The 27,762-nt window shown below is 37.3% G+C and overlaps 1 protein-coding gene across 5 annotated transcripts; it reads right to left on the bottom strand.

Annotated features, from left to right (window-relative positions):
• Positions 1 to 27,762, bottom strand: ABCD3 (ATP binding cassette subfamily D member 3). Of its 5 annotated transcripts, none has more exons than XM_058421767.1 (24): positions 27,162 to 27,174; positions 25,552 to 25,684; positions 17,687 to 17,723; positions 15,571 to 15,672; positions 14,504 to 14,592; positions 13,578 to 13,647; positions 12,711 to 12,808; positions 12,026 to 12,149; positions 11,153 to 11,209; positions 9,947 to 10,089; positions 9,544 to 9,613; positions 9,057 to 9,126; positions 8,823 to 8,920; positions 8,653 to 8,744; positions 8,100 to 8,188; positions 7,951 to 8,023; positions 6,907 to 6,970; positions 6,476 to 6,553; positions 6,315 to 6,380; positions 6,122 to 6,211; positions 5,785 to 5,904; positions 5,242 to 5,346; positions 3,822 to 3,878; positions 1 to 3,077 (listed from the first exon to the last, which is right to left on the bottom strand). In XM_058421767.1, the coding sequence occupies exons 2-24, from the start codon at positions 25,680 to 25,682 to the stop codon at positions 3,000 to 3,002; spliced, it is 2,001 nt and encodes a 666-aa protein (XP_058277750.1). In that variant the 5' UTR covers positions 25,683 to 25,684; positions 27,162 to 27,174; the 3' UTR covers positions 1 to 2,999. The 5 variants fall into 5 exon arrangements, with proteins under 5 accessions (XP_058277750.1, XP_058277751.1, XP_039928904.1 ...); XM_058421768.1 differs by having other exon boundaries at positions 15,571 to 15,669; XM_040072970.2 differs by lacking the exons at positions 25,552 to 25,684; positions 27,162 to 27,174 and adding an exon at positions 27,635 to 27,762.

Genomic DNA, 27,762 nt, shown 5'->3' with positions numbered 1-27,762 from the left:
TATATTTTATCTTTAGATTTTATTATTATTATTATTATTTCAGAGGCACTTAATGTCTTACATTTACATAGCGCCATTTCCCCCTTCAAAACACTTTACAGTATTTACACACAGGAATGTTTCCCACCATTGAAATGCAGCCATTTGACTACTTCCAGTACCATCTTCAAAGCACCAACAATTTGAGACAAAGTATTCATCAGTATGTTGTTTACTAAGATAGCTCAGAATTCCATTTCATGAACTTCCAACTTGTGCTATTAAAGAAATAACTAAAATACAGTATCACAGTGCAATTCTGCAACAGAACTAAAATTTCAATCATTTTCATTAGATTTTTTTACAATCTCTTATTAGATCAAGTCTATCCCAAACACTTTAATGTAAGGCCTTTTAAGAATATAATTCTAAAATACCATTCTTTTCTCTATTTTCTTTATAAGCCTTCCTTACAATCAAGCACAGAAGAATATTTTTCTTTCCTTCCAGAATATTTAGAAACACAAGTCCTGGCCCTAAGGAGATACCAGCATCCTCAGTTTCAACAAACTTCATGGCACCTAAAGGCAAACCGATCCCTCCTTGGCTTGTAGAGATAGATTTTTTTTTTGTTTGTTTGCTTGTCATTAGTTTTAAAAATAAATACAAGGTTACACAAAATTCTGTTACAACCAATAAAACTGTAAAATACAATTGGGTTTGGCTGCTGGGGGCAATGTAAGTGTGCTGTGTATGGTTTTGCTTCTTAGCATTAAAAATACATTAAAGTATCCCAAGTTCACTACTCCACTGCAAAAGACTGCCCTAATCACAAAGATCGTAGCAAGTTTCTCAGTTTAGAGATTAATTTTTTCTTTGTCTCTATAAAAAGCTACTAAAACATCCCTTCTAAGAGCAGAAGTTGCATTTGTGCTAACTTCCACAAAAAAGCCCCCAAACCAAAAAACCTCGCCACACAACCACCTACCTATCTGGCATCCCTATTTCCATGGTTACACTTTGAAAAAGACTACAGCCTCACACACAGCATGCCGCTACCTGCTACGCTATGGCTGATGTGAGACTGAATGAACAGAAACAAGAGATGAGTGAAATCAGGCACCTGTGTGCCTTCCTGTAAAACAAGCGCAAAAATCATTCCGGTACCTTATTCTCTTGAGTATGCTATACTTCAGAGAGCAGCTTCTAGGATCTTCATTGATGCATTATACTCTGATTCTACTGTGGTCACTAGATTCTTGTACCAGGATAGCTGTTTGCATTCGAGTACTTTGAAAGAATACTGACAGGTAGGGGCAAGAACTATGATAAAAGGAAAAATATTAACAGGTAGCAATTTCAACATGAAAGAAAATTACTAATTAAACTGGGTAAAAATTAACAAACAGCAGTGCATCCAAGTACATATTCATTTTATAAAAAGTAGAGGCTTTTTAAAATCTAAACCCTCGATAAAAGATGCACAAAGTACAGATGTATTGCATATTTTATGCATGCCTTCATGTAGTGCATTCCTATATTATATCTTACATGGAACACTAAAAAACTACTAGACCTTCACTGTACAACAGGTATTGTATTTTTTTGTTGTTGTTGTTTTAAAGCCTAAACAGCAATTCAGTTTGAATTATACCTTCCCATTCCCTGATCACAAAAAAAACCCTTGCTGCATTTATGTTTGTCAAAGTCAAACGACAACCACAGTAATCATTTGTATGAAAAAAACAATTACAGTAAACTATTGTAAGAGTTTGGTTCCTTTGAGGGGATTTGGAAGCTGGAACAAGAAAATCAGCAAGGACTGAAGATACAAAACACAGAGAATCACTGATAAATAATTTGTATCGGAAATCAAGAAACATCATGACAATAAGATAATAAATATGAAGAATGAAAGCATTGTTTCAGACTTTACAGCCTAGAAGACCAAACAGAGAGTACCATTATCACTTGCTTTCAAATTCAGACCTGAAGGGCAGCTAAAACTTTAAGATGATCAGATTTTTTTGAAGAGAGAGAAAAGGAGGAACTTGGAAAAAGTAACTGCTACAGGACTGAACACTGTCTGCTCTTTCACAGATTAACATTTTTGAGCCCACTATAACCTCTACTGGTTTGAGGAATGACTGCACCCACATTCTTTTCTCTGTTTCTTCTTGTGGGAGTCATTCATTTCCTCAGAGCTAAAAGTGTTCACAGGCTTGTTTGATACAAGGATCATCACTTTTCTTTCCCTCACGTTTTTTTCTTGTGGGTTGATCCTTTCCTCCCTTAACCTCCTCTCAACCGTTCATTATCACAATATTTCTCTGACAGAAAAAGGACAGTTGGGTTGGAGGATGGATGAAGCTTTTGCTAAACTGGGAGAGAACTAGAGCTGAGCTGCAGAGAGAACTGCATGGACAGACAGAAGTTAAAGTTGAATCCAAATCCCAACAAAGAACAACCTTAATTTTTCTTTTAAACACCAGAAGGAATTAGTTTTGTCTTTTAGTTTCAGTTCATCCTTTTTCAGCAAGGGCACATTGGCTACACCACAAGGCTTGGACAAGGAAAAGGCTCTTTCATTTAAAAGGGCACAGATCTGAAGATGGGACATGTCCTGCACCGTGCGAGATCTCTCTGAAACATGCATAGAACAGAGCAAAAATCCAAGACTACTTTGCAGGAACAAGAGAGGTAGCAACCCTAATTTTAACAGGGTTTTTCACTGAAGGGAAAGAAGGTCTACAAAAGTCAAATCAGCCGATTTCAAATGGTTTGCATCCCAGGATGAATCAGGTTACACTAATTTAAGCCCAATTTAATTTAGGCAGGTTTTTAAACCACAAGAATAAGGACATTCTTAGTACGTATCAATAATTAAACCAACATATACACAGTTAGCAATATCCTACATAATAGTAAATGCTTAACAAGCTGAGTAATTTTATGGTACATTCTCTGACATTCTACACGCTTCCTGAAATCATCAGTCTCTAGCAGTTCAGTTCATGATTTTAAGATCCAAATTCAACTGTGTCTTCGGTTATTTTCTTGAACTCATAGTTTCCTCGGCCATCCATATGCAAGTAGAACTGAAAAAAAACCAACATATGTTATTAACCACACAAAAATCACCAGCTCTATAAAGACCTAAATAAATTATATTTTGAAGTACTTTTAAAAATCTTTTAAAAACATTTTAAAAGTTTTAGCAAAATCTTAAACTCAGAGGGTAAGCTGCTCCCACTTCACATGTCAATGTAAAAATGTTAAATTTTATTTTTGCATATCATACATTAGTCTGCTAAGAGCCACATCTAGACTTAACACTGGTCTGTTGGGTTTTGTGGCAATATACGTAGGGCACAGATTCATTCCTGCATATAAATTCAGCATTTTTATCCATATGTACAGTCTGTCTGCATAAAAAGAACAGTAAAACCTTAGTTTGCAATAAAAAAGTCCACATCTTAGAGACCTTTCTTTAAAAGGATAAATTAGATATTAGATATAACGAAAGCAAAGAAATCCATGCTGTTCACTGAATTCTACTTCAAGTATTTTTTTGAGTCTAAGAAAGAAGACTTAATCATCTAGCAAGCTTCTCATGTTTTATAGATACATATAAAATTTTTGGATAGAATTATTTCATAACTAAAAGCATTAGAATATTTCAAAGAGTAAAATGGGATTATGAAAAGTAAAACCTCATAAAAACCCAAACAGAACATGACCTATTAGGATGTGAAATGATAACACCTCGAATCAGCAAATCAATTTCATACAGTCAGTCAACAAAACCCACAAATATTCTGAATAAAGCAAAGACCACATACATCATGATGTTTCCAGAGTGACTTCCTGTGGGAAACAGTGAAGAGAGTGATTCCAACCTATATGACAAAAATACCCACAAAACAGTTAATTCTTCTCGTGGGTTAGGTGTTATCTATTTTTCAGTATTATATCAGATGAAGACCTTAAATTCATAACCACAAACTTCCAGACTATTATTAACACTATACACACATAGCTTTTATTACAAGACTTTGTAGAGGCGGGGGAAAAAAGCAGTCAGGAGAAATTGATCATTTTTAATTGATTTCACCATACTTTTTCTCCTAAAGCTTTGTCAAACATAGAATTAACCGAGTAAAAGAAGCAAGGCAGGAGGCAGCAGGTAAAACAATAAAGCTGGTGAATAAAGGGGTTTTAACAACAACAAAAAAATCCCAAACCTACAAAAGCTGTAATGAATTACAAACTTGGAGTGACAATTTAAAGTGAATAACCTTCCTCTCTTTCCTTTCAACTCAGCCAACTATTCATGCCCAACAGTAGCAGTAAGGACAAAATGACTCTGGCGATAGAGCAAGGTAACATTTTTTCTTTCTGCAAGGACAGCCTAACCAGGAATTCTATTTTTCAGCAACATGCATTAGGCACTTGGCAAGCACAAACAAACACTCAAGTTAATAGAATACGACGTATATGGAAAACAGACTTTAAAAACTATCAGGGTATTGATACCGCTGTGGTAAAACCAGTTCATGAAATAATGCTCCTTCTCCTGTAGAGTCCTCACCTAATGTCCATTCACTACTACAGAGGGCTCCTTTAGGTTCAAGCATGGATTTCAGTGGAAATGAAAGCACAGCTTTGTTCCATTGTCATTCTGGAATACTGCTACTCAATAACTTATGTCATTTCAACCCCTTTCCTTCCCAGACTAGGGTGTGAAACTGAATCTTATTGATTTCACATGGCACTAACAGAGAACCTGAAATGGTGACTTTAAGAGGACAAGGAAACACAAAGCTATATTTAGCATCATCATATTTTCCTAGAATGCTTGGCTTTTCGTATCTCAAAATAGATGGAAATGTTACCTTCCAGCCTTTCACTTCTGTTACCCTGAACAAAAGAAGCCTTTTGAACAAGAGAACATTCTACAATTTTAGATTATTTGGTCCTAACTTGACATTCTAAGACTCTATCTGGAAAAGTAAAATTACTTAGCAGTTAGTAAGAGTTCTCTGTATATCACAGAGGCTACATGTACATCTAAATTATCCCAGGACTACAAAATGATCACTGAATTCTAGTGTGCATAAAGCTGTATGCCCCTCTAAGCTTTCTTCCAGATACATTTTTTTAAAAAAAATTATGCACTAGGCATAAGGAAGCGTGAACCTTGTACCATTTAAGGTTTCTTGTTAATGTACTGAGAGATAATTGCAGAAACAAAGAGCTCACCTTTCGGCAGTGGCTGTAAATGTAGCCCTCTACATCCACACTAACAGCACTGGTGCACTCATCCAGAATTGCAAACTGGGGCTTATGATAGAACAGCCTTGCCATCTGGAATGCAAGCCAAAAGAAACAGATACTGTAGATACAGAACTACCAGCAATGGTGCAGTATTAGAAATTAAACTAAGAATTAGTGTCCAAAAATCTACTATGGAAAGGGAATTAAGCTGATACCCACTGAACCCTGAAAATCCAAAATTTGCACATTATCTTACACTTTTTTTATTCAACACAATTATTTTAGAAATTCTGTTTATATTATGAAATCACAAGACATGGTGAAAGGATGTTTAGAAGTATTTCCATTTATATTTTGAGTAGAAAGCCCACTATTTTCAGTCGTTTTCTCAGTATTTACGTATTTCAAATCTGGGGGTCTCTTCTAAGTCAAATACTAATACTTAATAAATAAAACTAAGTTACAGTTCAGATTCTACTTTTTACTTATGTTCTGCATCTGTTAATCATTTATGCTTTTGAGACATACTGCCATTCTCTGTTTTTCTCCCCCGCTGAGCACATCCATCCAGTCCTGAACACTGTCCCAGCCTCCTTCACGTTCCAGGATTTGACCCAGCTGGACATTATCCAAGTACTCCTTCAGCACCTTTTATGGAAACAGGAACGACAAATAAAGCTTACACAAACTCAAAAGACAAGTGGTTGAAAAAAGCTATAAAGGATTATAGCATAACACTACCAACCCTGGTAAATATTAAAATCCTATTAAATGCACTGTTTTTCATAGCAGTTTCAGTATTTCTGAATTGGAATCATTACTCATCCTGAGCAAGACAAAGGGTTAAGGAACTAATTATCATTACCTGGTCAGAAATCCCTTTCTTTTTCTGATCTTCCAAAGTATCTGGATATATAACTTGATCTCTGAGCGTTCCAAGAGTCATGTACGGTCTCTGAGATACAATTAGAACCAAAGAGATATGTCAAATACTTCTACACACAGTCAAAGTACAAAGAAAGAGAACACTGTTGTCACGCATAGGTATTTGGTCTCACCTGAGGAACGTAGAACAACTTTCCTCTTACAGGTTTTGTTAAACGCCCACCAAACAAAGGCCACAACTGCAAAAGGAAAAAGACTGGAACTTGACAAAAGTTCAATTAAAACCGTGCTTTGCATTCTCTTCTATATATAACGTTTTATAAAGTTCCCTTACCTCACCAAGAACACGGAACAGGGAGCTCTTCCCACACCCATTTGGCCCACAAATCAGCACATTTGCACCTGATCGAACCTAAAATTGCAAGACAAACACATAAAATTGTGGTGAGGAAGTTTTACTGAAAGCTTCTAAATCATTGAGACAATCTGCTATCATCATATGCTCGTACACACCTTTCTGGCATTACAACAAGCAATTTCCAGCAATAATAAGGGGTTTTCCCCAACTGGTTTAGCACCAATTGCAGCTGGAAGAAAATGCACTTGTAACAATAAAACCCTTCTTGGGTAAAATAGCTACTGCCTTTTTTTTTAAAACCAACATGATGATTTGTTTGCACTTCACAAATGGGATGATCTCTGAAGCTATCATCTTCCCTAGAAAACTTTATATTAATATTGTTTCCTATGACACTAAAAACTTACCTCAAAGTTAAGGTCTTGAATCAAAACATCTCCATTAGGTGTCACCAATGGAACATGATCAAACCTGTATATATTGCAAAGTTAAAAAAGAAAAAACAACAGTTGCCTAAAAGAAGCTAATACTGTGTGTTTACTTCAGAGATTTAAGGCACTGAGAAACACTTCAGCAGTACTTCATTCACTCTTCCAGTTTCCAACTATTAACAGCTAAAGAAGTTCTTGGCTCAAAAAGGTACACTAGCTTTTAAATATCTACAGGTTTGGTTTTATCACCTGTATTTGTTTTTTTAATCCTTCTAAGCCTTTGTTCTCCAAAACATCTTGTGGATATAAACCTAAATTTAAGGATGCATGGCATTTTAAACCTAACAGCGAAGTGTATCTCACTAGTTCTCCAACAATGAATGACTTCTCTGCTCACCTCCTGCCCCTGCCTTTTTTTTAATGAATAAAATAAGCTGTATCATATCTTCTCCCCCTTCCTTCCTCTCTTTCCCTTCTACTTCCCTATCTGCTTTCCACATTGTCCAGACTGAGATTGTTTGATCTCTTAACTGGCTGTATTTTATGCCTTTAAGTACCACATTCCTCAGACTGCAAAGAATGAAGGAATTCATCACAAGTACATCAACGAAATCTCTAAGCATGCAGAATTACAAGTACTTTGAAAATGAATACAGACTTGCCCCTGATTTTTACATCATTTATATAATGGAATAAAATCCACAACTAACATACTTTAAGAGGAAACAAGATAGTCTGAGAAGTCATATTCTAAAGGATAGTAGGAATGTTACCAAAAAGCCCAAGTCCAGAGAGCAGAATTCATCTTCTGCTAATATGAGAGGATAAGGATTGGCTTACAGAACAAAAATGCTGAGTGGGTGTGAAGTGGAGTTACTAGTAAATAAAGTACAACAAGAACTGCAAATTATAGTAACAGGTATTCAGACCTCTATTAATGGTCATAGAGAGAAAGACTTTAAAAAAAGTCTACATTAAAAAAATTGAACTACTGAACCTGTGGAAACTTTGCAAACATACTTGATAAGGTTATCACTGTTGATAATTTCACCAGATCCAGGTATCAAAGAGAGAGGCGGCTTTTTATCTCCATCTTAAATAAAGAAAAGAAGTATTAGTGCTGGAATGCTACACAGAGAGGCACATATTGCATATTATATCACATCTACCTTTTTCTTGTGCTATCATAGTACGCTGATATTTGCCACCATTCAAGTCCTTCAGAACCTGCATTAATTCCGTGATTCGAGCTGTGAAACTTAAAAAAAGAAAAAACAAATCCATAGAGGCTCTAATGAGCACTCTGTCAAACTGCTAAAATGACAAATTTATTCAACCCAGCACAGCAGCAGTATGTTTATATTTTAGGTGCACCAGGTTGTCTAATATGGACTATATTTACAAGCTCCTTTTCCTTTTTCTGTAAGAGCTAAATTTTACTTCTTATGATGTAAAAAAAAGTTCGCTAAATAATCATTACCTGATTGATTTAAGAGCATTTGACAAGGTTTCAACTAAACATTCAAACTGCATTCTAGTAGTATCTAGATGTGAAATTTCTAGTGGATATAATTAGCACATCTTCAGATGTGTTTTCAGCATGAAATGGTTTTAATTGCTGAATTTTTAGCACACTGCAAGGAACAAAGCACATAAGCTTATTTTAATTCTACAATCAGTTTCTGAAATTGAGATGAGAAAGATTCTTACTATTAATCTTACCCAGCCAATCTTGTCATTTCACGGCCTGCAAGGACTATTCTGCCCAAAGCTTGAGACATTCTCAGTAGCATTCTTCCACTTTGGTAGTAATCCTAAAGTAGAAGAAAGTTTCTTTACATGGACTAACAAAATTTAAAATCTAGAGGTTGTTTTAATTATATTCTATTTACCTCCAAAAGTTCTGCATGAGTGCTATTCTGATGGCGAGGATCAGACAGGTTCAAAAATGGACGACTAACAACCAGGTAGCCAACCACAGTGGCAAGGTCTGCAGATAAAGAATAAATATTAAGCTACACATTAATAATAAATATTAATTGAAACAGTAAGAAAAAAGACACTTCTTATGTAAAAAGTTTGTGTTTTTATTTATAGAAATCCATTAGCACTTGACACACACTTACATTTGGCAATGATAGTATCAATGAATCCCATAGAGAACCGGAACAGGATGAAATTATGCAAGTGTTCCACCTGGTAAATTACAGAAGAAAGAAGTTCAAACTCTACCAGTACCTTTTTTACTACCTTTTATTAGACATTTGCTTCCAGTTATTCTTCAGTACCTCAGATACATTAACAAGCCTCTAAGTGTGGTAAGCACTGCACCAGAGTCCCTGCTGGCAAAGACTTGCATTTGTGACCAAAAACAACTTACACGTGAAATTAAACAGTGAGAACAGTAACTGTGGTGGGTGACAAGGAGGTAAGCGGCAAGAGAAAGTCCATTCTAGCAGAAACTTCTGTTCTGCTTATAGCCTACCAGCTAATTTTTCAGTCTAATGAATGTAGCAGCAAAAACACCAAGCTACTGTAAGTCAAGTCAAGAATCATCATCATAGAATTAATTAAGTTTTGCTTAAAATGTTTTAAGAGATAAAAGAGGCTTACCAGCTTACGGAAAGTCTTGTGAATAGTCTGTTTTTCTCTCAAGTTTCCATTATAAAAAGCAATTTCCTCACTAAATGAAACAAACAAAAATAATGCAACTTCATTTTGTTAAAGACAGCCTTTGAAAAAAGTCAGCCATAAAATATGAGAATATTACACTTTCAGTTACTTTCTGAAATAAGGGTTTATACTTTTTCACAACAGTAGAACATAGAATTATTATACCCCACTTAGTCTTCACTACAGAATATAATGCACATACAAATTAATTTACAGTACATAAAGACGCAAATACTTGGCTCAGACTTGACAGCATCACACTTCCCAAGTATATTCTAACACAAAACTTCCATTTACCCCTCAGTATTGTCACTTATATCTTAGCATCCAAGTAAGTGTATACCTGTTTGTAATGAGCCGTGAGTTGACATATCTGTACTCCCCTTCATACTTTTGTTCTATAATAGTCATCTTGCCAATTGGCCTCCTTAAACGTGTAAGGAAAAACCCTGAAATAATCAAGTATGCCATCATGCTAGCTGGACCCTGGGAATATCAAAAAAGAATAAAAGCTTAGGTGGTCTCAAATGACAGTGTCTGTATCCAAAATGCCCAGAAAGCATGAATCCCTTAGTTCTCACCTCCTAGGTGCCCATGTTGCCAATTCAATTACATTTGCAATTCCCATCATGTCACCTTCTTTGGTGTTACAGATACTACTTTACTAATTTTACTAATTCTCTGTCCCCAGATGTCCTTCCCACCCACGCCTTCTATTTAGGTTATCACCACCCAGTGTGACCTGTCCCCTAATGTCCTAGCTTATTTCATTAATGATTTACTGGTACCCTCTCATCTCTTCTCCCTCCTTTCTGCCTACTTCTTTTTCTCTACATCTGTTGAACTGCCTCAAGCAGTCCTGGATCCTAAGTTTCCATAGACAAAGGATAGATGATTAAATACCACTGAAGTGTGGAATGGCATAAATGGAATTTGGCATAAACTGCACATAACTACTACAGAGAGCAGAACAAAGACATCCAAGACTGATAAAGTTACCAAGGTTTAGTTAAGCCTTACTACAAGTCTGCCTCAACAAAATTTGCAGCATGTGACCCACAGCTAGTCCTTTTCAACTCCTGAACATTTCTGATAATGCATAATTTCACTAATTTGAAGAATTAATTCTGCAATTATTCAGCTTATCGAGTCTTACAGCTCAGTGCAAGAAAAGGCTCCCCTTCAGAGTCTGCACAGAAACAGCTAACTTATTTTCACCCTTAAGTGGAATTCATGCAAGACATAAGCAGTCAAAAGGGTGTTGTACTAAATAGGATTTCCAAATAAGTACTAGAAGAAAATAAAGAACTTTCATGGTCCTTCAAATTGTTGATCAAACACCTGAAAATTTTATTTTGCTTGCCTCAGAACAGAGGGCGCTAAAGCACACAAAACATTAAGTGTAAATGCACATTTTCAGCATAGCCCTTCAAATCATTTTGGGATCCACAACTACCATCTAGAGTTCTCCTCAGATTCCAAACAGGTACAAGACTATAACCAAAGAAGGGAAATGTGCTTATAGTTCTAAAAACCCCACTCAATTTACCTGTGCTCCTATTGCACTTGTTAGCTTGAAGATGTACAAAACTATATCCAAGAAGGGCTGTAAGAGAAGCATGGGAAAAAAAGCCTTAGAACACAAACACAAAACTAATATAAAATGGTCCAGAAGCTATGTACCACCCCAAGAACATTACAGCTCTGTACAAAAATACTGACTAGCTTATTATACCAACTAAAAGCGAAAACAAAAGGAATCTTGGCCACATGACTTTCCCAAAATCACTGGCCGAAGAATTGAACAAAAAAACATAATGATCTTCAGATACATACATACCATATAGAAAGAGTACTTTGCTATTTTAGGTCTGTAATGAACTCTGCTCACTTATCAAAGGTGGACTAGAACCCATAATAATTTAACTGAAGTAATTATGAGAAATATTCAGTGAAAAGATAATGCCACAGATTTGGCTATGTTCCTGATAGAAGGAACATTCCTAAGCTCTATAACCTCCACGCTAAGCTAAAACAGATAATCTACAAGTTTTGTGGTCAGAAGTTTTTGAACAAAGTAACTTGTACTTTACTCATACTCAGATTGTAAGGAACACATAGCATCAAAAAAAAAATTTAGTCTAAGAATGTCAAGGTATTCTCATTCACTACCCAATCACCTTAAAACTCACAGCAGAAACAGGGAAAAGCTTATTCAACCACATCTCCCTACACAAAATATTTAAGTGTAACTGAAAGCTAGCAATTGCTTTTCTTCTGAAAACTACCTACCTGAGAGAACATTTTTTTTAGTAACACACTCCAAACAATCCACATACAAACGCACATAATTGTTGTGAGCTGACACCCCCACCCTAAATGTCTACAGCTACTACTCCAGGTTGTCTCTTAGAAGACTTACCTTGCTAAGGTTTGAGTACAGGTCCACTACACTATTACAGAATTTTTCCACATCCTGTGTAAGGAGCTGATCTGGATTAGCTATCCTGTTGTCCAGATTTCCCATTTTGTAGTATGTGTAAGTTCTGAAACAAAACAATTGCTAAGTGGTAGGAAAAAAGAAAATCATTACCTGGGATCTGAAATAACTGGAACATCCTTGCTTCATACAAATGAGATGCTAAGTAGCGTAAACATTAAATTACTGTATGGAATAAACATAGCTTGTGCTTCTACCTAAATCCACATTAAGTGGTGCAGGACTGTTTAGGCATTTAGGCTCCAGGATGTCTGAGCTGAAGCTCAGGCTCATGCTGCTATTGAACTTAGAAAACCCTCACACACTCTACTACAGCACATGTGACAACCAAAATTCAGTGCAGAAGGACAGAAGGAGCTGCTCATGTGTCCAATTCAGCCTTCACCATATGAAGGCACCTGAAGTACTTTGGAATCTGACCCAATCATGGAAGCAGTACAGTGAATTTTTGCCTCCAGTTGAGCCAACTTTACTGTCTTTGTATCCATGGCATATACAACATGGATAAGCCACTCACCCTCGACTGCAAGTTAATTGCAACCTTCTTACTACGTATTTAAAATTATTTGAATCAACTTTTAAAAGCTGTAGACAAGGTGTTGCTTACTTAAGATATTCTTCATAGAGGTATCTGGTAAGTCTTACTCGGAAGCAGAGTTTCAGTTCATTTAGACCATACTTCAGGAAGTTATTCACTAAAGAGATCTAAAATAAGAGACAATAATATTTAACTAACAAGATCAAATATATTTAGACCAATTTGCAGCATGAATTGTGTAAACATTTTAAAACAGATCAGTTCTCTCCTTAAAGTCAATAATGCCATAAACACACCTAAGACCAGTCAGACAGTGTCTACAGGACCACAGCTTAGGTTTCTGTCTCCAGGTCCCAGCAGATCTCACCACTTAAGATAAAATACATTCATATTACATATTTCAAGCTCTTCTGATAAACTCTAGAAAAGAGCCACCGTTTGCCAACCACTGCTTTAAATCTGTCAACCAGTTTTAAAATTTATTGCGAACCAGGTAGCAACAATTATTTCTCTCTGGTGCAGATCAGAGATGTCAACAAACTGATGGAAAGTTTAAGTGTGGAAGAAAGCATAACAAATCTGTGAAAAATGTAAGAAATACAAAAAGTTAGTCTAAAAAAATCTTCATCTTCAATGAATCCCAAGGAATCCCAAGGAATCCAAGGAATCCCAAACCTAAAGTCAAAATTGACATCAACAAAACTAACCTGAAAACCTGAACACATCTATTAAAAAAATAGTTGCTACCAATAAGGAAATATGCTGATAAAGTCTCCCACACACCGGACCCAGAAAATCAAATGTGTTTTCATACAGACCTGTAAAACAACTAATTTCCATAGGTTTTAAGACACTCCTTCGAGATCTTTTCCTCAAAATCTTAATTTACATTTAAAATATGTTCTACTAATAGGTCAGCACAAGAAAAGCACTTACAGCAGGCATTGCAGCAATGAAGTTGAACAAGTATTTCTTGAAATCTTTTCTGCTGCGGCCAATGATAGCACTGTAAATGACCACCAGCTAAGAGTCAGTTACAAGAGAAACAACAAAGTATAAACTTGCATGTCTTAAGTAGATAAACTCACAGAGGAAAAAAATCATCATGGAAACTAGGATCCAGTCTGACACCCTCAAGTAAGCTAAGTAGCAAGTGGCAGACTGAGCAGTTATCTCCTGTCTGCTCCTCTGTAACTGCCCACATTAAGGGCTCAGAAATTCATGGCCACAGAATACCAGTTCTTTCCCTTCTCTGCTTTCACAGATTCTCACAAGAAAAACAAAGCAGTCCTTCCATTCTACAGAGCACCAAGTGTCTCTCCTCAAACATGGTATCATTTTGAATTCACAGTTCGAGACAAATTCTGACTTGCCTCAATTAACAACAAGACCAGCAAGAATAACTGGAGGCCTAAAAACCACTTTCTAACATATTAATACTGAAAGCATTGTTTTTATCAATCTCAGGAGCAAACAGCTCACTGGGAAAAATAAAAGTCCTAAAATCCCCACAACATGTCTAAGTCTGAGACATAAACCCACTATTCTGAAGCACCTTCTTGGACATTCAGAACAACACAATTCAGAATCTTCAGTGTACAAAATGTTACCATATGAATATTTAATAAATAGTTTTAAAATATTAATTTAATAAAATAATTGTATTGATTAAAAAAAAAAAGAAAGAAATTTTATTTTTATTTACTAAAATATAGTGGTCCCTCCCCAAACTGCAACTATACCAGTTTTCCAACAGTTTTAAACAAGCAAGCTATAAAATGTCTGAACATGTATTCTGTAACTTTCCCTGTTAAACACGTGAGAGAACATTTTAAAATTATTATTTAATAAATATTAGGTACCTTTCAATGACTGTTCCATTTTGAATCATCCAAATATCACAGTAAGTGCGGACTACCAGCATCACAGCAATAAGCAGCAAATAACCTGTCTAGTACAACCACAGAAGTGCAACAGTTAAATAATGGCTAAAATTCACTGTTTCTTTCCAGTAAGTTATCCATCTGTATCTAACAGAAAAGTATTACCCCTGCTGCCCTTACTAAGGCAGTATTTGCTTACTTTGCTGGAAACACATTAGCACACAATACTTTTCATGAAGTACTGATTATATTTTTATGGTGAAAGTTTGCCTTTTAAAAAGGTGTATTTGGTTGATACATATACTGGACACACATTATAAGATGGAGGACTGCAGGAATAGTTACTGCTATTCTGAGACACCTTTCTGCCTTAAGGTTTCAAGAGATCTCAACATCATCTACTTCAACTCCCTACTCAAAACAGGGCCACTAGTAACTAGTCAGACCAACAGCTTTCCATCCACTTCACTGTCCACTCATCCATCCAATTCAGTTTGGATATCAAGGTATTAAGTGAGACCTGATATCAAAATATTCTACATCCTCTGTTCTTCCCTTATTCACAGAGCCAGTTCTCCCATCACTGAAAGCAGTGATTAGTTAGGTTAGTAAGGCATGATCTGAAAATGATGCTGAGAGACTTTTTGACAAATTTATTTTCTAATACAGGTTGGCCTGGATATGTTACTAAATCAAAATAATGAATGAACTGCATCCCATTTAAAGATAGGAAGCATTTGCATGTGAAGTGTACTGCCTTGTATAAGACAAGCCCAGATGCCCTTTTAAAAGTTATGCTACAACAGTAGTTATCAGCTGACAGTAAATGGCTTATCTTGTAAACAAAACTGGAATCTTTAGTGATATAACAACTGAGCATAACGTAGACTTTTATATTATTATATTGCTATTTTAAAATACATAGCACAATTTGGTCCTATTTAGGTAATGTTTAAATTCTGGCACTGGTTTAAATTCTGATGTAATTTTGAACAAGATTTGACTCCAGCTTTATTTCTTTATTTATTACTGCAGGCAATGCATACCTCTTTGCAAAGTGGTCTAGGGACCATTATTTTCAGGATTCGACATATTCGTTTAATAAACACTCTGTCCACCATCGCTCGCTCCTTCTTTCCCTCTTTCTGCTGTACACAGAACAAAACAAGAGAATTGAGAATTTTTCGTATTATTGAACTATTGATGTGATATTTTCCCTACCCAAGTCATTTACAGCTACCTTCCTTCTGCAGAATTTGCAGTATTTCCTGCCAACTTAAGACTTGTTCAGACAAGTTAAATTAAGAATTGGGAGCTATCAAAACAAACTGCAATAAGAAGTAGCTGCTATGATATAAAATACTTTTCATTTCAATTCTGTGTTAAAGATGATATACAAACAATGCAGACCACAGCAGTAAAGTACATGCAAGTGCATGTTGTAATGCAAACATCTCTTAACATTGCTTGTCTCTAAAAGACACCATCAGCCAGTGTTTTTAAAGATGCTTTCCATTTTTTGTCAACAATCAGTGGTTTAAACTCTTTGAATGTAGAAACTTGCTTCAAGTGAAACCAGAATTTTTTATTGCTTTAATTCTACAAAATGGTGCAACACACTCCTACTTAGGTATATCTACCAGACTTAAAAAAAGGTGTTTGGATGTGGGAGAGTTGAGTCAGTTTCATTTGTTCACTCCATATAACCCTATCTTCTGTCCTGACGAACCTGAATACTTTTTAAAAGCTAATGGTCCAGGTTTCTTTTCTTTCATGTAAGGAAATGACAGAAGAATTCAGTCCCAAAAACAGACCAAAAGGGCACATGTGTACTTTGAACAAGTCCTGTCTAATCAACCTAATCCTGCTACCTTTGTTACCCAAGGCTCACGTGAACCATGCTATCAGTGCTATCAATACTACAAGGCAGACAGGAAACCTGGAAAGGATCCACTCTGAATGCTCTGTGAAGAAGCCTACACCTGTTTTTCATAGCATGAAGTCAACAATAGGCCCATCCTTTCCAAAAACCTATGTGAATGCAAGCCATAAATAAAAATTCTAGCCAAATAGGAAGCTATGCAGTAGATGATTACAACACTTTAATTAAAATTTATTTACACAAAAATCCAAGCAATCCAAACAACTAAGACTACTGTCCAGTCCTAATGAAGCATGATCCTACACATATTATTGCTTTCCTGTAATAGAAATTACTAACACAGTGTCTGATGGCTACATTTCCAAATGTTTAAACATATGAGAGTCAAACCTGTTCTTCCCCTTTATTCAGCCCTTCTCTGTTTCTATACTTCTGTGCTGCACTTATATTCATTCCAGTATCTTCTTGCCTAGAAGTTTTTTTTTTTCCCCTTAGACTGTTAATCCCATTCAGCAAAACTGTATCCAAGATGGGTAGGAATAAGAAAAAGATAGTTAATGTTTTTACAAATGGGTATAGCTATCCAAAATATACATGTTTACGGTAGATGATACAGTCAAGGTGTGTTAGAAGCTAACATGTTGTTTGTATACACCTTTCTATTTATCCAGTGCAAGCCTTTTTTCTAAGTTTTCAGGAAAGATGAAAATATATGGAACCTATTCATACCATTGTAACACCAGAATCACAGACTCTGCCTTTTGGTCTGTCATATTTTATTTGACTACGAAACAAAAATCTTAGCTTAAAGGGATTTAGTATATCCCTTTCAAATAAATGAATTAACAGACACACAAAAGATCAGGGAAGTGCCAAACCTCCTACCAGATGTTTGAAGTAGTTTCTAATTTAGAAACTCAGACTCAACATCTTGTTCCACACATTTTTCTTTTACATAAAAAATACAAGTTATACCAAATCTACACACAGCTGTTTGTTTCTATCTGTACAGAAAAACTTACAACACTAGTCCTTACAAATTCATAGGGCAATAACAGATAAAAAGGACATTGTGCACATCAAACATCCATCATTATGGAGTGATGTGATTTAACCTGATTCTTCCATTTGTTTCACCAATGCAAGTCTGAAAGTATCATTCAAACCTTATTTGCAGCATAGCCAAGATTAAACTATAGCGACAGGACTTAAGTTTTAAAAATCAGATTTATTTAAAATTATTAAAGAATATTAAAACTTCAACATGAAGAAAGAATTACCTCATTATTCTGCAATGCTTGTTTTCCACTTCTTTTACTGCAGAGAAAAGAAAAAAAGTATTTATTTGTTATTAACATACTTTTCTTTGTCTTGATCTCTACACACAAAAGACAGAGAGGAAATCTTGGGATTATATTCCTACCCATTTCTTTTAAAGCAATACAGTGTCTTCAGCAGGGCTACCTTCTACGTCAAACCTATGTGCTGCTTTTATACAGCATATGTAATTCCAGTGAAACCCTACTCATTCCAGCAACCACTTTCACACAGGAAAGCCAAGTCTCACCCTTTCTTCTCCAAGTTCTGCTTTACCTTGGCTCTGTATCATGAACTCCATGGGTTCTTCTGTTTCTCACACATACTTTACAAGCATGGCTACATGGTTCTACTGACCACAAATAAAGAATGTAGATTCAGCAATCCAAGCAACCCAACTTTGATGTTTCGCACTATCTACATAAGCCAACCAGATTTGTTTTGCATCCTATTTGACTTCAAAATAATACGTTTACTACACAGAGAGATTATTTGTTCATAAACACGTGCTGCAGGGGAAAAAAAGCCAGCTCCCGCAAAATTAAGTTCCTGCAAAGATGTCCATTAAAAGGGGAGTTAGTTTTAAGTCTGTTTTACAGTTAGTAGAAAAATATTTATCAATTGGTGCTGAACAAACTTTCAAAAGCACAGTGCTATTCTTCTGCCTCTACTTTTAAGAAAGAAAAGCTGACAAGACAGTTACAGTTTGTCTTTCTTCCTTTCGGAGCACTCAAGCATCAGACAAGCACATGAAGCCATTTGGAGAATTTATGTAGTTTAAAAGTAGCCACCAACCATATTAAACTGCAGTTTTCTTAACCATAATATTAAAACCCTGGGAGCAGGCTGCCTTAAAACTACAACATTCATAAACTTTCATGGCAGAACCTAGGACACTACAAGAAAGCAGAAACTATGACAGGCACTGCTCCTTCGGTCTACAACACCAAAACAGGCGCAGACTGCCACACAACCAGCTATGCCACAACGTCATCAACAGCACCATCTCACACTTGTGTTTTATAACTCTGCCAAGAAAACATCTAGAATGAAGCTGTGCCTGTTTTAATTTATGATGATTACAAAGACCTATGAATGCTACTGGCCAATGGAAAAAAAAAAATTAATTCCTAACTTATGAAAGGAAGAGGCAAGGTAGCAGAGGAATATGAGAAAAGAAGGGAAGGAGGAGATCATGAAAGCAAGAAGGGAGATCTGCCAGTTTAGCAAGAACATAATTAAAGGTAACAGAGACGGAAGTCTGAGAGAAGATAAAAATCTTGTAAGACTACTTGTGCAAAAAAACAAAATAAAGAATATGAAGGGTAGCAGGGGCCAGACTGGGGGAGAAATAATAAAAGTTCAGAAGAGATATAACATTTAATCAGGCTGTGATGGAAGTACATATGTGGAAATGGTAACAGGGTGTAAAGTCTAAGAAAATCTAATTGGAGACTACACCCTGGTGACACAAGAGCAATGCTTTTCTGGTACAAGAAACTTCCCAATACATCTCATAATTTTTCAAAGTAGAAGAAGTTGGCTTTAATTTTTAAAATTTGAATATGGATCAGTCCAATCACGTTTGGTTTGGCAGTAGGAGGAAAGTAGTATTCTTAAGCATGAATAAGTAGTTATCAAACTATGTGGTTATTTCTCTAGATGATTCATGACTTGTCAAAATGTAAGATGAAAGCATACTGCTCTCCCAGACACGCTCTAGTAATTCCTATAAGCTGCACTGCTTCAAGTTCTGCCAATGTTTGAAGTAACAACACTCATAGTACGCAACTATTTCAGCTTTAAAAGGATCAGAAGTGAATATATTAATAGAGTAATCTATGAGGAAGATAAGGCCCAGAATTATTCTGGCAGTTAGCTGAACATCTTTGATGTATTTATTGATATTTTTTTTTACAGTAGCTGTTGAGAGAAATTGAGCAGCTGAAAAAACTGAGATGAAACTGATTATCGATTAAAGAGAAAGAAGGATTGTTCAGAAATCAAGATCTTACATTTAATTATGAACTCACACTTAATTAGCATTTATATTTATAAAGTTTAAGATAAAAATTAAGCATTTTTAGATTTAAAATCTAATGAAAAAAAGCTTTAAAAGTGTTTTGTTCTCTTTTTTCTAAAAAAAAAAAATCTGTGCAAGCTCAAAACAAGACTGATACTTCAAAAAGAATGGAACGAATCTTAAAATATGAAGTCTAGAAGAAAAAAAAAATAAATGTGTCTACATAGCTCTCATTTTATTTGTGAATAAAGACTGTGCCATAGTTCTGCCTGGAATAAAACCTTTCCAGTCCAATACCTATTGGCACTAGTCCAGAGTCCATTGTACTATTCTAGAACTTTTTTGTGAGAATGGTGGTTGCATTCTCAATGAATTTAAAGCCTACATAACATCCTCAATTAGCCAGCAAGAATATCTGGTTACAGCAGAGAGCTCTAACACTTGGAATAGATTCAAGCTCTCCATTATTCCAGACCTCTCATTTACTTAATGCTGGAGCATCACAAGCCTCAGTGGTGGAGGAGTGAAGTGCTACATGCTGGCCAAGTTCTCCACTGCAGATAACTTCCCTGGTACAGAGCCACTGTTCCTTCGTGCCGCTCAGACAAGGGGGAATGGCAATGAAAAGGTTTTTGAAAAGCGTTATCCAGACAAAATACAGAAAAAAAAAAAAAGAAAAAATACAGTAGTAAAACATTTCCAAGAGTGAATCAAAAACAGTGGAACTTGTCACCATATATTTTCAAGATCTAACTGCACAAAGCCCTCAACAAAGCAGCCTGAATTCAATGCGTAAAATGTTTTTAAGAACACAGAGTCTAGGCGTATAATGGAACACACACCACCTGAGGAAGTTTCAGGAAAAGCAGCATTTCAGATGTAGCCTGCTACCCATTGCTTAACTGCACAGGGCCTTTACAGCAAACATAGATATAAAAAGCAGAGGAAGGTGTCAGCAGTACCTGGGATGACACAACTACACCAAACTTGTCATTCATCCGTGCATGGTAACTGAATAGCAACTCTCTAAAGAGAAGTAAATAGGCAAGTAATTACCCAGTAGACAGGAGGCAATACAACAAAACCCCTTTCTCCTACACTGAGAAACACCATCAGCCCAAACCAGTAAGGCGTTTTAAAGAAACTAATAGAGTTTCAGGACTCTGAACAGGCATTTGACAGCTGATCCAATTTCAAGGGCAGTATCATAGCCCATTGGGGAGGGAGAAATCATGCAATTCCAGTCTCCAAATAAGTACTGGTTAGAGCACTTGCTCTTTTGACTATTTACATACCAGTGCGGCTATTCTCTCTAAAGAAACATGCAACAATACTGGTTACTCAAAACAGAATCATTCTCAGCACTACTGAAGAAGAAAGTGATTTGAGAAACCGTGAAAAGCCTTCAAGAGGCCTGAGTCTTCTCACTGAAAGGTCTCAGGCATACAAGTTCTGTGATATTTAATAGCAAACAGGAAAAAGTTAAAGTATTACTGCCTTTAGAAATACATGTCTCCATCCAGAACAAAGTTCAGAGGAAGCAATCTACACTGAGCTAAGCCTAACAGGGAACTGCAGATGAAGAGAGTGATAAGCAAGACTTACTGTTTAATGACACATGATGAGGAAGTAAGGGCTTTAAAATGTTACACTGTCCTTAACTGAAAACCTACAAATTTCAGGTCATGCTACCTTTCTTCTGTACAGTTAGGATGACTTGCTTCTGTTCAACACAGTGCAAAGAAAGAATATCTGGTTTCGGATTAAGTGTAGCATTTCAAAGTGTTGTTACCTCGAGGAAATCTCTCTATCCTGCAAACCTTACATGTAGCATTGCAGAGTTGTTACCTCGAGGCAATCTCTGTATCCTGCAAACCTTACATGTTGGAATTGCACTGTGCAGTTTTTCACAGCTTCCAAAAATCACACAAAATAAAGAATTCTGCAATAGTTCATGATTATTTGTGCAGTTTTGAGGTTAGTTTTGGAGTCAAGATACTACTGAGACAGAGTAAAATTCAAAAGACTAAAGATGCAGCGCAACAGTGTGAAGAAATTACAGCTATAGTGAGAGAAGTCTGATGTAGCTCACTGGCAGGCAGAGTTTCATAGTGCATATCTCATACAGAGGGGTAGAGAGCAACAGTACAGTTATATCAGGTCAAGGGCAGCAATCTTACTCAGAAGCCTGGGCACAATCCAAAAGCATGCCCATTTACACAGTACACTCTGAGCACACACACAAACCAAGAATACAACTTTCTTGGCTCTAGATTGGTGGCTAGTTGCAGCATAACCAAAAATAATGTGAGGGGAATGTATTCAGGCAAGCAAGAAGGGGACTCTGAGAAGGTCACAGAGAGCTATGTCACTGCAAAGAGGAGCTCTGCGTTGCTAAAGCTCAAAAAGTTTCTACAAACCTTTGAGAAGACGATAGCAAAGCAGAACTGTTGGAGAGGAAATTCTAAGTTTCAGTAGAAGAGTGCATCTCAAGAACGTATCTTACATATAAGAAAAACCTCAGCACTATTAATTTTGTCTTAAGCTGTGCTTGGGCCTGAGCTGTGGCTGCAGATCTCCCTCATGATTAACAGTGGAAAGAGATTCCTAGTAGTTTCCTAAAAAATTAAGAAGTTTTACACTGTTACACACACTCACACTAAGTCTTGCCTTAGACAGCAAGCACTTTATGCAACTTAATTAAGAGAGAAACCACTAATTAGCTAGCCAGGCCCCAAACAAAGGCAGCCTAAACGCTAGGATTACGGCTGAGTCATCTGGTTTCTCCTGTCTCCATACCCTCCAGCTGAAGACAGGTTTCCTGAGCCCCAGGCAGGTTTTTCTACAAGACTGCACTTTCAATGTATTTTCTAGTAATCATATCTGTATATTTAGTCTTTCTGGGTGGTTTGGGTTTTTTTGTTTGTTTGTTTGTGGGTTGTTTTTTTTTTTTCCCCTCAATGCTAGTGCACTTACTGCAAGCAGTAGACTGGATTGTCACATTCACATTCAGGATAAATTTACTTCAATGTTGTTAGCATAAAGTTGTTTTTGTTATCTGCCCCCTTTCCTCCAAGTAACACGGTTTCCCTTTAAGGTTTTTATATATACAAAAGCAGTCCATTAACTTGCAGCAACATAATTTCACCCCTCCTGTCAAAAAGCCATGACGCAGCTAGAACAGGTCCCTCATTTAAAGTACACTGGCAAAGCCCACCCAAACATATTCAGAATCTAGAGAAAATGACACAAACTAACGGAGAGAAGAAGAGAGAAGAACATCCTATATATACACAAATGGAATAAAAATGCACCATCTGTTTCAAGCTACAACTACCACTTGCTATATTTAAACTCCTATTTTATGTTTCAAAGCACCTCCAAAGATGTGTCTGTCACCTCTGCACTTCTGTCAATCACTGATTGCACTGCTATCACTGTCAAACTGCATGTTCACAGGCTGCGCAGCCGAGGACATAAGCAGTGACATCCACTGAGTGAGTGACACATGCTGCCACTCTGTCAGCAGACAATGGCTGAGGAGCACAGTGACAGGTGGGAGCGCTGGTTATGTGTCATCCAAGGCGAACTGTGCAAAACCCTATTTGATATCCACTCTGCAACTCGACCTCTCTCCACTCAATGAGCCTTTCCCCTCACTTTAGGCTTGCCTAACCTCTAAGGACACAAGCATGCACTATTCTTGCTTTATTCATTTTTTTCCTCACAGGTGGGATGCCATCACAGGGGTTTCAGAGGTTCAGTTTATATTAAATTGTGTCCACCTCCTAGCATCTTCTTGGATTCTAATGAATGCAGCTAGGTGATAGGAAAGACCAGAGTGTCTACGAGCAGATTCTAAAATATTTTGTCAAGTTCCTATACACTACAAATGCCTTCCTATTACTCTAAACTGTTTATTCCCATTCCCTAATCTTACAGTTTCAAATTCTTTACCTTAACTATCTTCTATTACTCCTTTCAGTCCCTCCTTCCATCAGAAAGTTGTATGAGTTAAATACCTTCTATCTGAAAGTAAGCCAAGCTCATTCTCTACTTGTCTAAGTTCTTTATTTTAAACCACATAGATACTCAGGAAAAGTTCTTATTGGAAGGATAATGAAAAATATTCGGCTTCTTTATGCAACACCCCTTAAGGTTTTAATTCTGAAGCAATCAAATCTTAAGCAAATATTCTGTTGCTTCTTGTTTGAGGCAGGATTAAGCCAAGAGAATAAACAGATTTTTTTTTCTGCATTACAAACCCAGGATAAGGTAGCTTCTCAAAGAACTACTGACTCTAAGAAACCCAAATACTACAACTGAAGTCATAATTGCATTTAGATACAACAACTTCCCCCTTCCCAAAAGAACACAAAGCTTTTGTAAGGAAACAGACTTTTTGAGAGCAACTTGGAAAAAGAACCGATGCATTTTTTCCCATGTTTTACTCCAAGGAAGCAAGACGAAAAACTAACAAGTTACTATAAGCAAACAGTTCTACATCACTCGACTTTGGAAGACTTCAGAAAAGTGTGATAATAATGCATTGTAAATTGCAAGAGACACCACCTCTCAGTTCTGTAAAAATCAAAGAGCAGTGTAACACCTCTTACAGAATAACATCTGTGACTAATCCAGGCAGCACTAATTAAGTGATCTTTGACCTAGTAAGGCAGGTTGGCATAACACATAGAGCTTAATTATTCATACATTACTACTCAATATGAGCTGTACTGAACCTTGCCCCTACTGTTTGACAGCAGAAAAGTAGGTAAAAGTTGCTACCTCTCTTTCCTGCTATCATGCCTGTAGCTGGTTATTCTATATAAAAATGAACACATACAACACAAAGAGCCTGTCACATAACTTCTTGTTACATATTCAAACACATCTGATTTGCTAAAAGATTTTCTTTCTTTTTCTCTATTCGTATGTTATTTTACTTTCCAAGTTCAACCAGCAGCAGACCTATTGCCAACATTCCAGCAAAACTTAAAAAAGCACACAAAATCTAACAGAAAAATGGTAGTTACTCCAGAAACACATGAAATAAGAGGAAGACATGAAATGTTATTTTGAACACAAAGTATGTTATTAGTGTGTATTCTGAAACTATGTGAGGAAGAAAGAAGTTTACAGTTGCACTAGAACACTTCAATGATTCACCTGAATGTGAAGCCCAGAATTTTGCTGGTTATATTCAGGACTGCAACATTTACCTTTGCCCCTACACAGCTCAAAACCAGAATTTCACCTTCCAGAATTCAAGAAGTTGAAATTCACCTCACACTAGCATGACACAACACTTTCAGGCATTATACACCAAGGTCAACAAATGAATTCACACACACAAAACTAAATCACCTCATGTATTTTAGCCAGTTAACCTCAAGCAGCAGATACGCTACCAGTCCTCTTCCAGACTATCTAGATTGCCAAGTGAAATTCTTCTCCCTAGGAATAAGTACAAAAATTTAGGACAGCCATGCCCTCCCAACTTCTTCCTCTTCCCAAAGAGTCAGAGATACACAACACAGATGTTAAAGTATACACTAGGCCCTGCGAATTTCAAAGGTTGTGCATTTGTTACTGTATGTCAGCATCATATACCAGCACAAGAATGCTGAAAATATAAAGATTTGGCACGATGACAATCCTTTTCAAAAGTATGCTATAATTTAGATTAGCAACAAAGCACAAAGAAATGAATGATACATGAACTAATGAGACTAAAGGAGGATGAGGCAATGGTAATAACCAGATGCTTTTGTCTAGGCTGGTGATATAGGCAATGTAGCTTACCTACTGCCTAGGCTTGATAGGTAGCATTCTGTAAGGCTCCTGGCAAGGTTTGCCTCACAGGGAAACATGAAGAAAAGAACGAAGACCAGTGGGCAAAAACCATCCTCACAATAGCATTCAAGTAGCAGCATAGCTATTATTGAAACAACCGAATGTTGGATGTTAGAGTTTGGAATCCATGGCCACAATACAGTACCAGCAGTAAATAAGACCTAAGCTGCGGAGGGACTCAAAAGTGTAAAACACATACACAGAGGTGAAAAATCAAGTTTGCAAGCAAGTTTACTTACTTTAGCAACAGCATTTCTAATAAATTCAAGAAGGCAGAATGACTAAAGAGACTACAGTAGTAAAGGACAAGGTATCAGAAAGACTGCAGTACAGAGACAGGAAAAGGGACAGATCAGGTCAGGCTCTCACAAGCCCATGCATCCACTGAATTAGCTGGAATGTAAGCCATAAGTTATCTCCCCTTCCCAATTCCCACTAATCTTGTAATAATGCTTGGTCCACCTAATATATATGAATACCTCAGATTTCTAACACTTTATCTAGCAAAATTGAAGCTCCACACAGGAAAGACACATTCCAAATACTCTTCAGCATTTAGACTAACACTCTCCATACACTGACCCTCAAGCTAATGCATGCATTGCCATTGTCAAGTCCTGCAGATCAACATCAGAAGACATGAAAGCAAAACAGTTCAATGGAGACAACCCAGGACCCACATAATATCTATTTCAGGTATAAGGAGATTCCTCTGGACAGGCTGTAGCCTGTTTCTATCATATTAATGCAACTAACAGCGGGAATATACTAAATGCACTTCAAAACTACACTGGACTTGCATCTACGTCTGAAGATGTGCTGCAACCTGAATGTAAACTGGTCTGTGTGTTCCAAGATCATTCCTCAATGAAGGCAGAGCAAGGTAAGTGTGAACAACCAAGATTCGCTTTAAAAGAATACTCTTGGTCTGACTTAATACATAAATGCTTCCTAGAACATCAGCATGGCTCAGTATTCCTTACAAATATCACTAAATTAGGTGAAAATCTGAGCTCATCATTTTCCCCTTCATACAGCTTTTTTGCTTTTTAAAAGTGGTATTTCACTAACTTAGGCAGAGATATTTGACAAAAAACCTCCCTTCCCTATGAGTTTGATAGAACAGTAACTCGCAGCCATAGCTCAGGATCTTGTTTTAACTCTCATGCAAAAAACAATGTAAGGTGGCAAATGTATGACTTGTCAGTGGCGTATCAATGTCTGCCGTGTTGTGTGACAGTTACCTAACTCCATGAAACTCTTACAGATATTGTGTATGTATGGAATTAGGTAAAATAAGACTGGATCATTGCTTAATCTCAGGTATGTTATTACTTAAGTCTGTTGAGTAAGTCCATTTCAGTGTAATTTTGTAGTGCCTACAAGATACCCAACTGTAATATCGCAACATACCAGGTCTTAAGCATATAGTCAACAATCTACAATCACAAACACAGTAAAACCGTGAAAGGACTGAGCCTGCGATATATTCTTCATCTCCACACTTTGCGGTACCAGCACTTTGTAAGGCTTTGTAAGACACGCCCTATACCATATACCTGTAAGACAACTTCACAGGGAACAGCACCAGATTTGGTCCCTTTGAAATCGTTGCCCGTGTATCTTACTGTCACACGGCGGCAAACAGCAGCTGAGTCCATTAATTGTGTATGCAGACGCGGTCACCCCTAGAAGTTAAGTGTTAATACTCGTTCCTAGTCGGGAAAATAAAAAAAGCCAATATAATTTGGGTAACAAGGCGGCGACGGTCGGGTGCTCGCAAGAGGTGCACCCGCCTCACGCCGGGGAAGGCGCGGGGGGAAGCGGACTGACCGCTGCGCCCAGGAGCCGCCTCCCGGGCGAAAGGCGGCCGTGGCAGCGCTCCGTGTGCGGCACAGGGACGCGGCCGTCCCTCCGCCGGGCCCAGGGCCGTGAGGGCGAGCGCGGCTCCCGCTGCTTCGGCCTCCCGGCGCCGGCTCCGCGGCTCGCCCGGCCCCTCCCGCCCCGCGGCCCGGCCCGGCCCCGCGCTCACCCGTGCTGCGCGGCCGCCCGCCGCTTGCTGAGCAGGCAGAGCAGCGCGCAGGCGGCGGCGGCCCCGGCGATGGCGGAGTGCCGCGCGGTGAGGAACTTGCTGTAGGCGGCCATGGCGAGAGCAGCGCG

This window comes from Hirundo rustica, chromosome 9 (assembly GCF_015227805.2).
Source record: "Hirundo rustica isolate bHirRus1 chromosome 9, bHirRus1.pri.v3, whole genome shotgun sequence".
Taxonomy (NCBI): Eukaryota; Metazoa; Chordata; class Aves; order Passeriformes; family Hirundinidae; genus Hirundo; species Hirundo rustica.
This window is presented reverse-complemented; position numbering and strand designations above follow the sequence as displayed.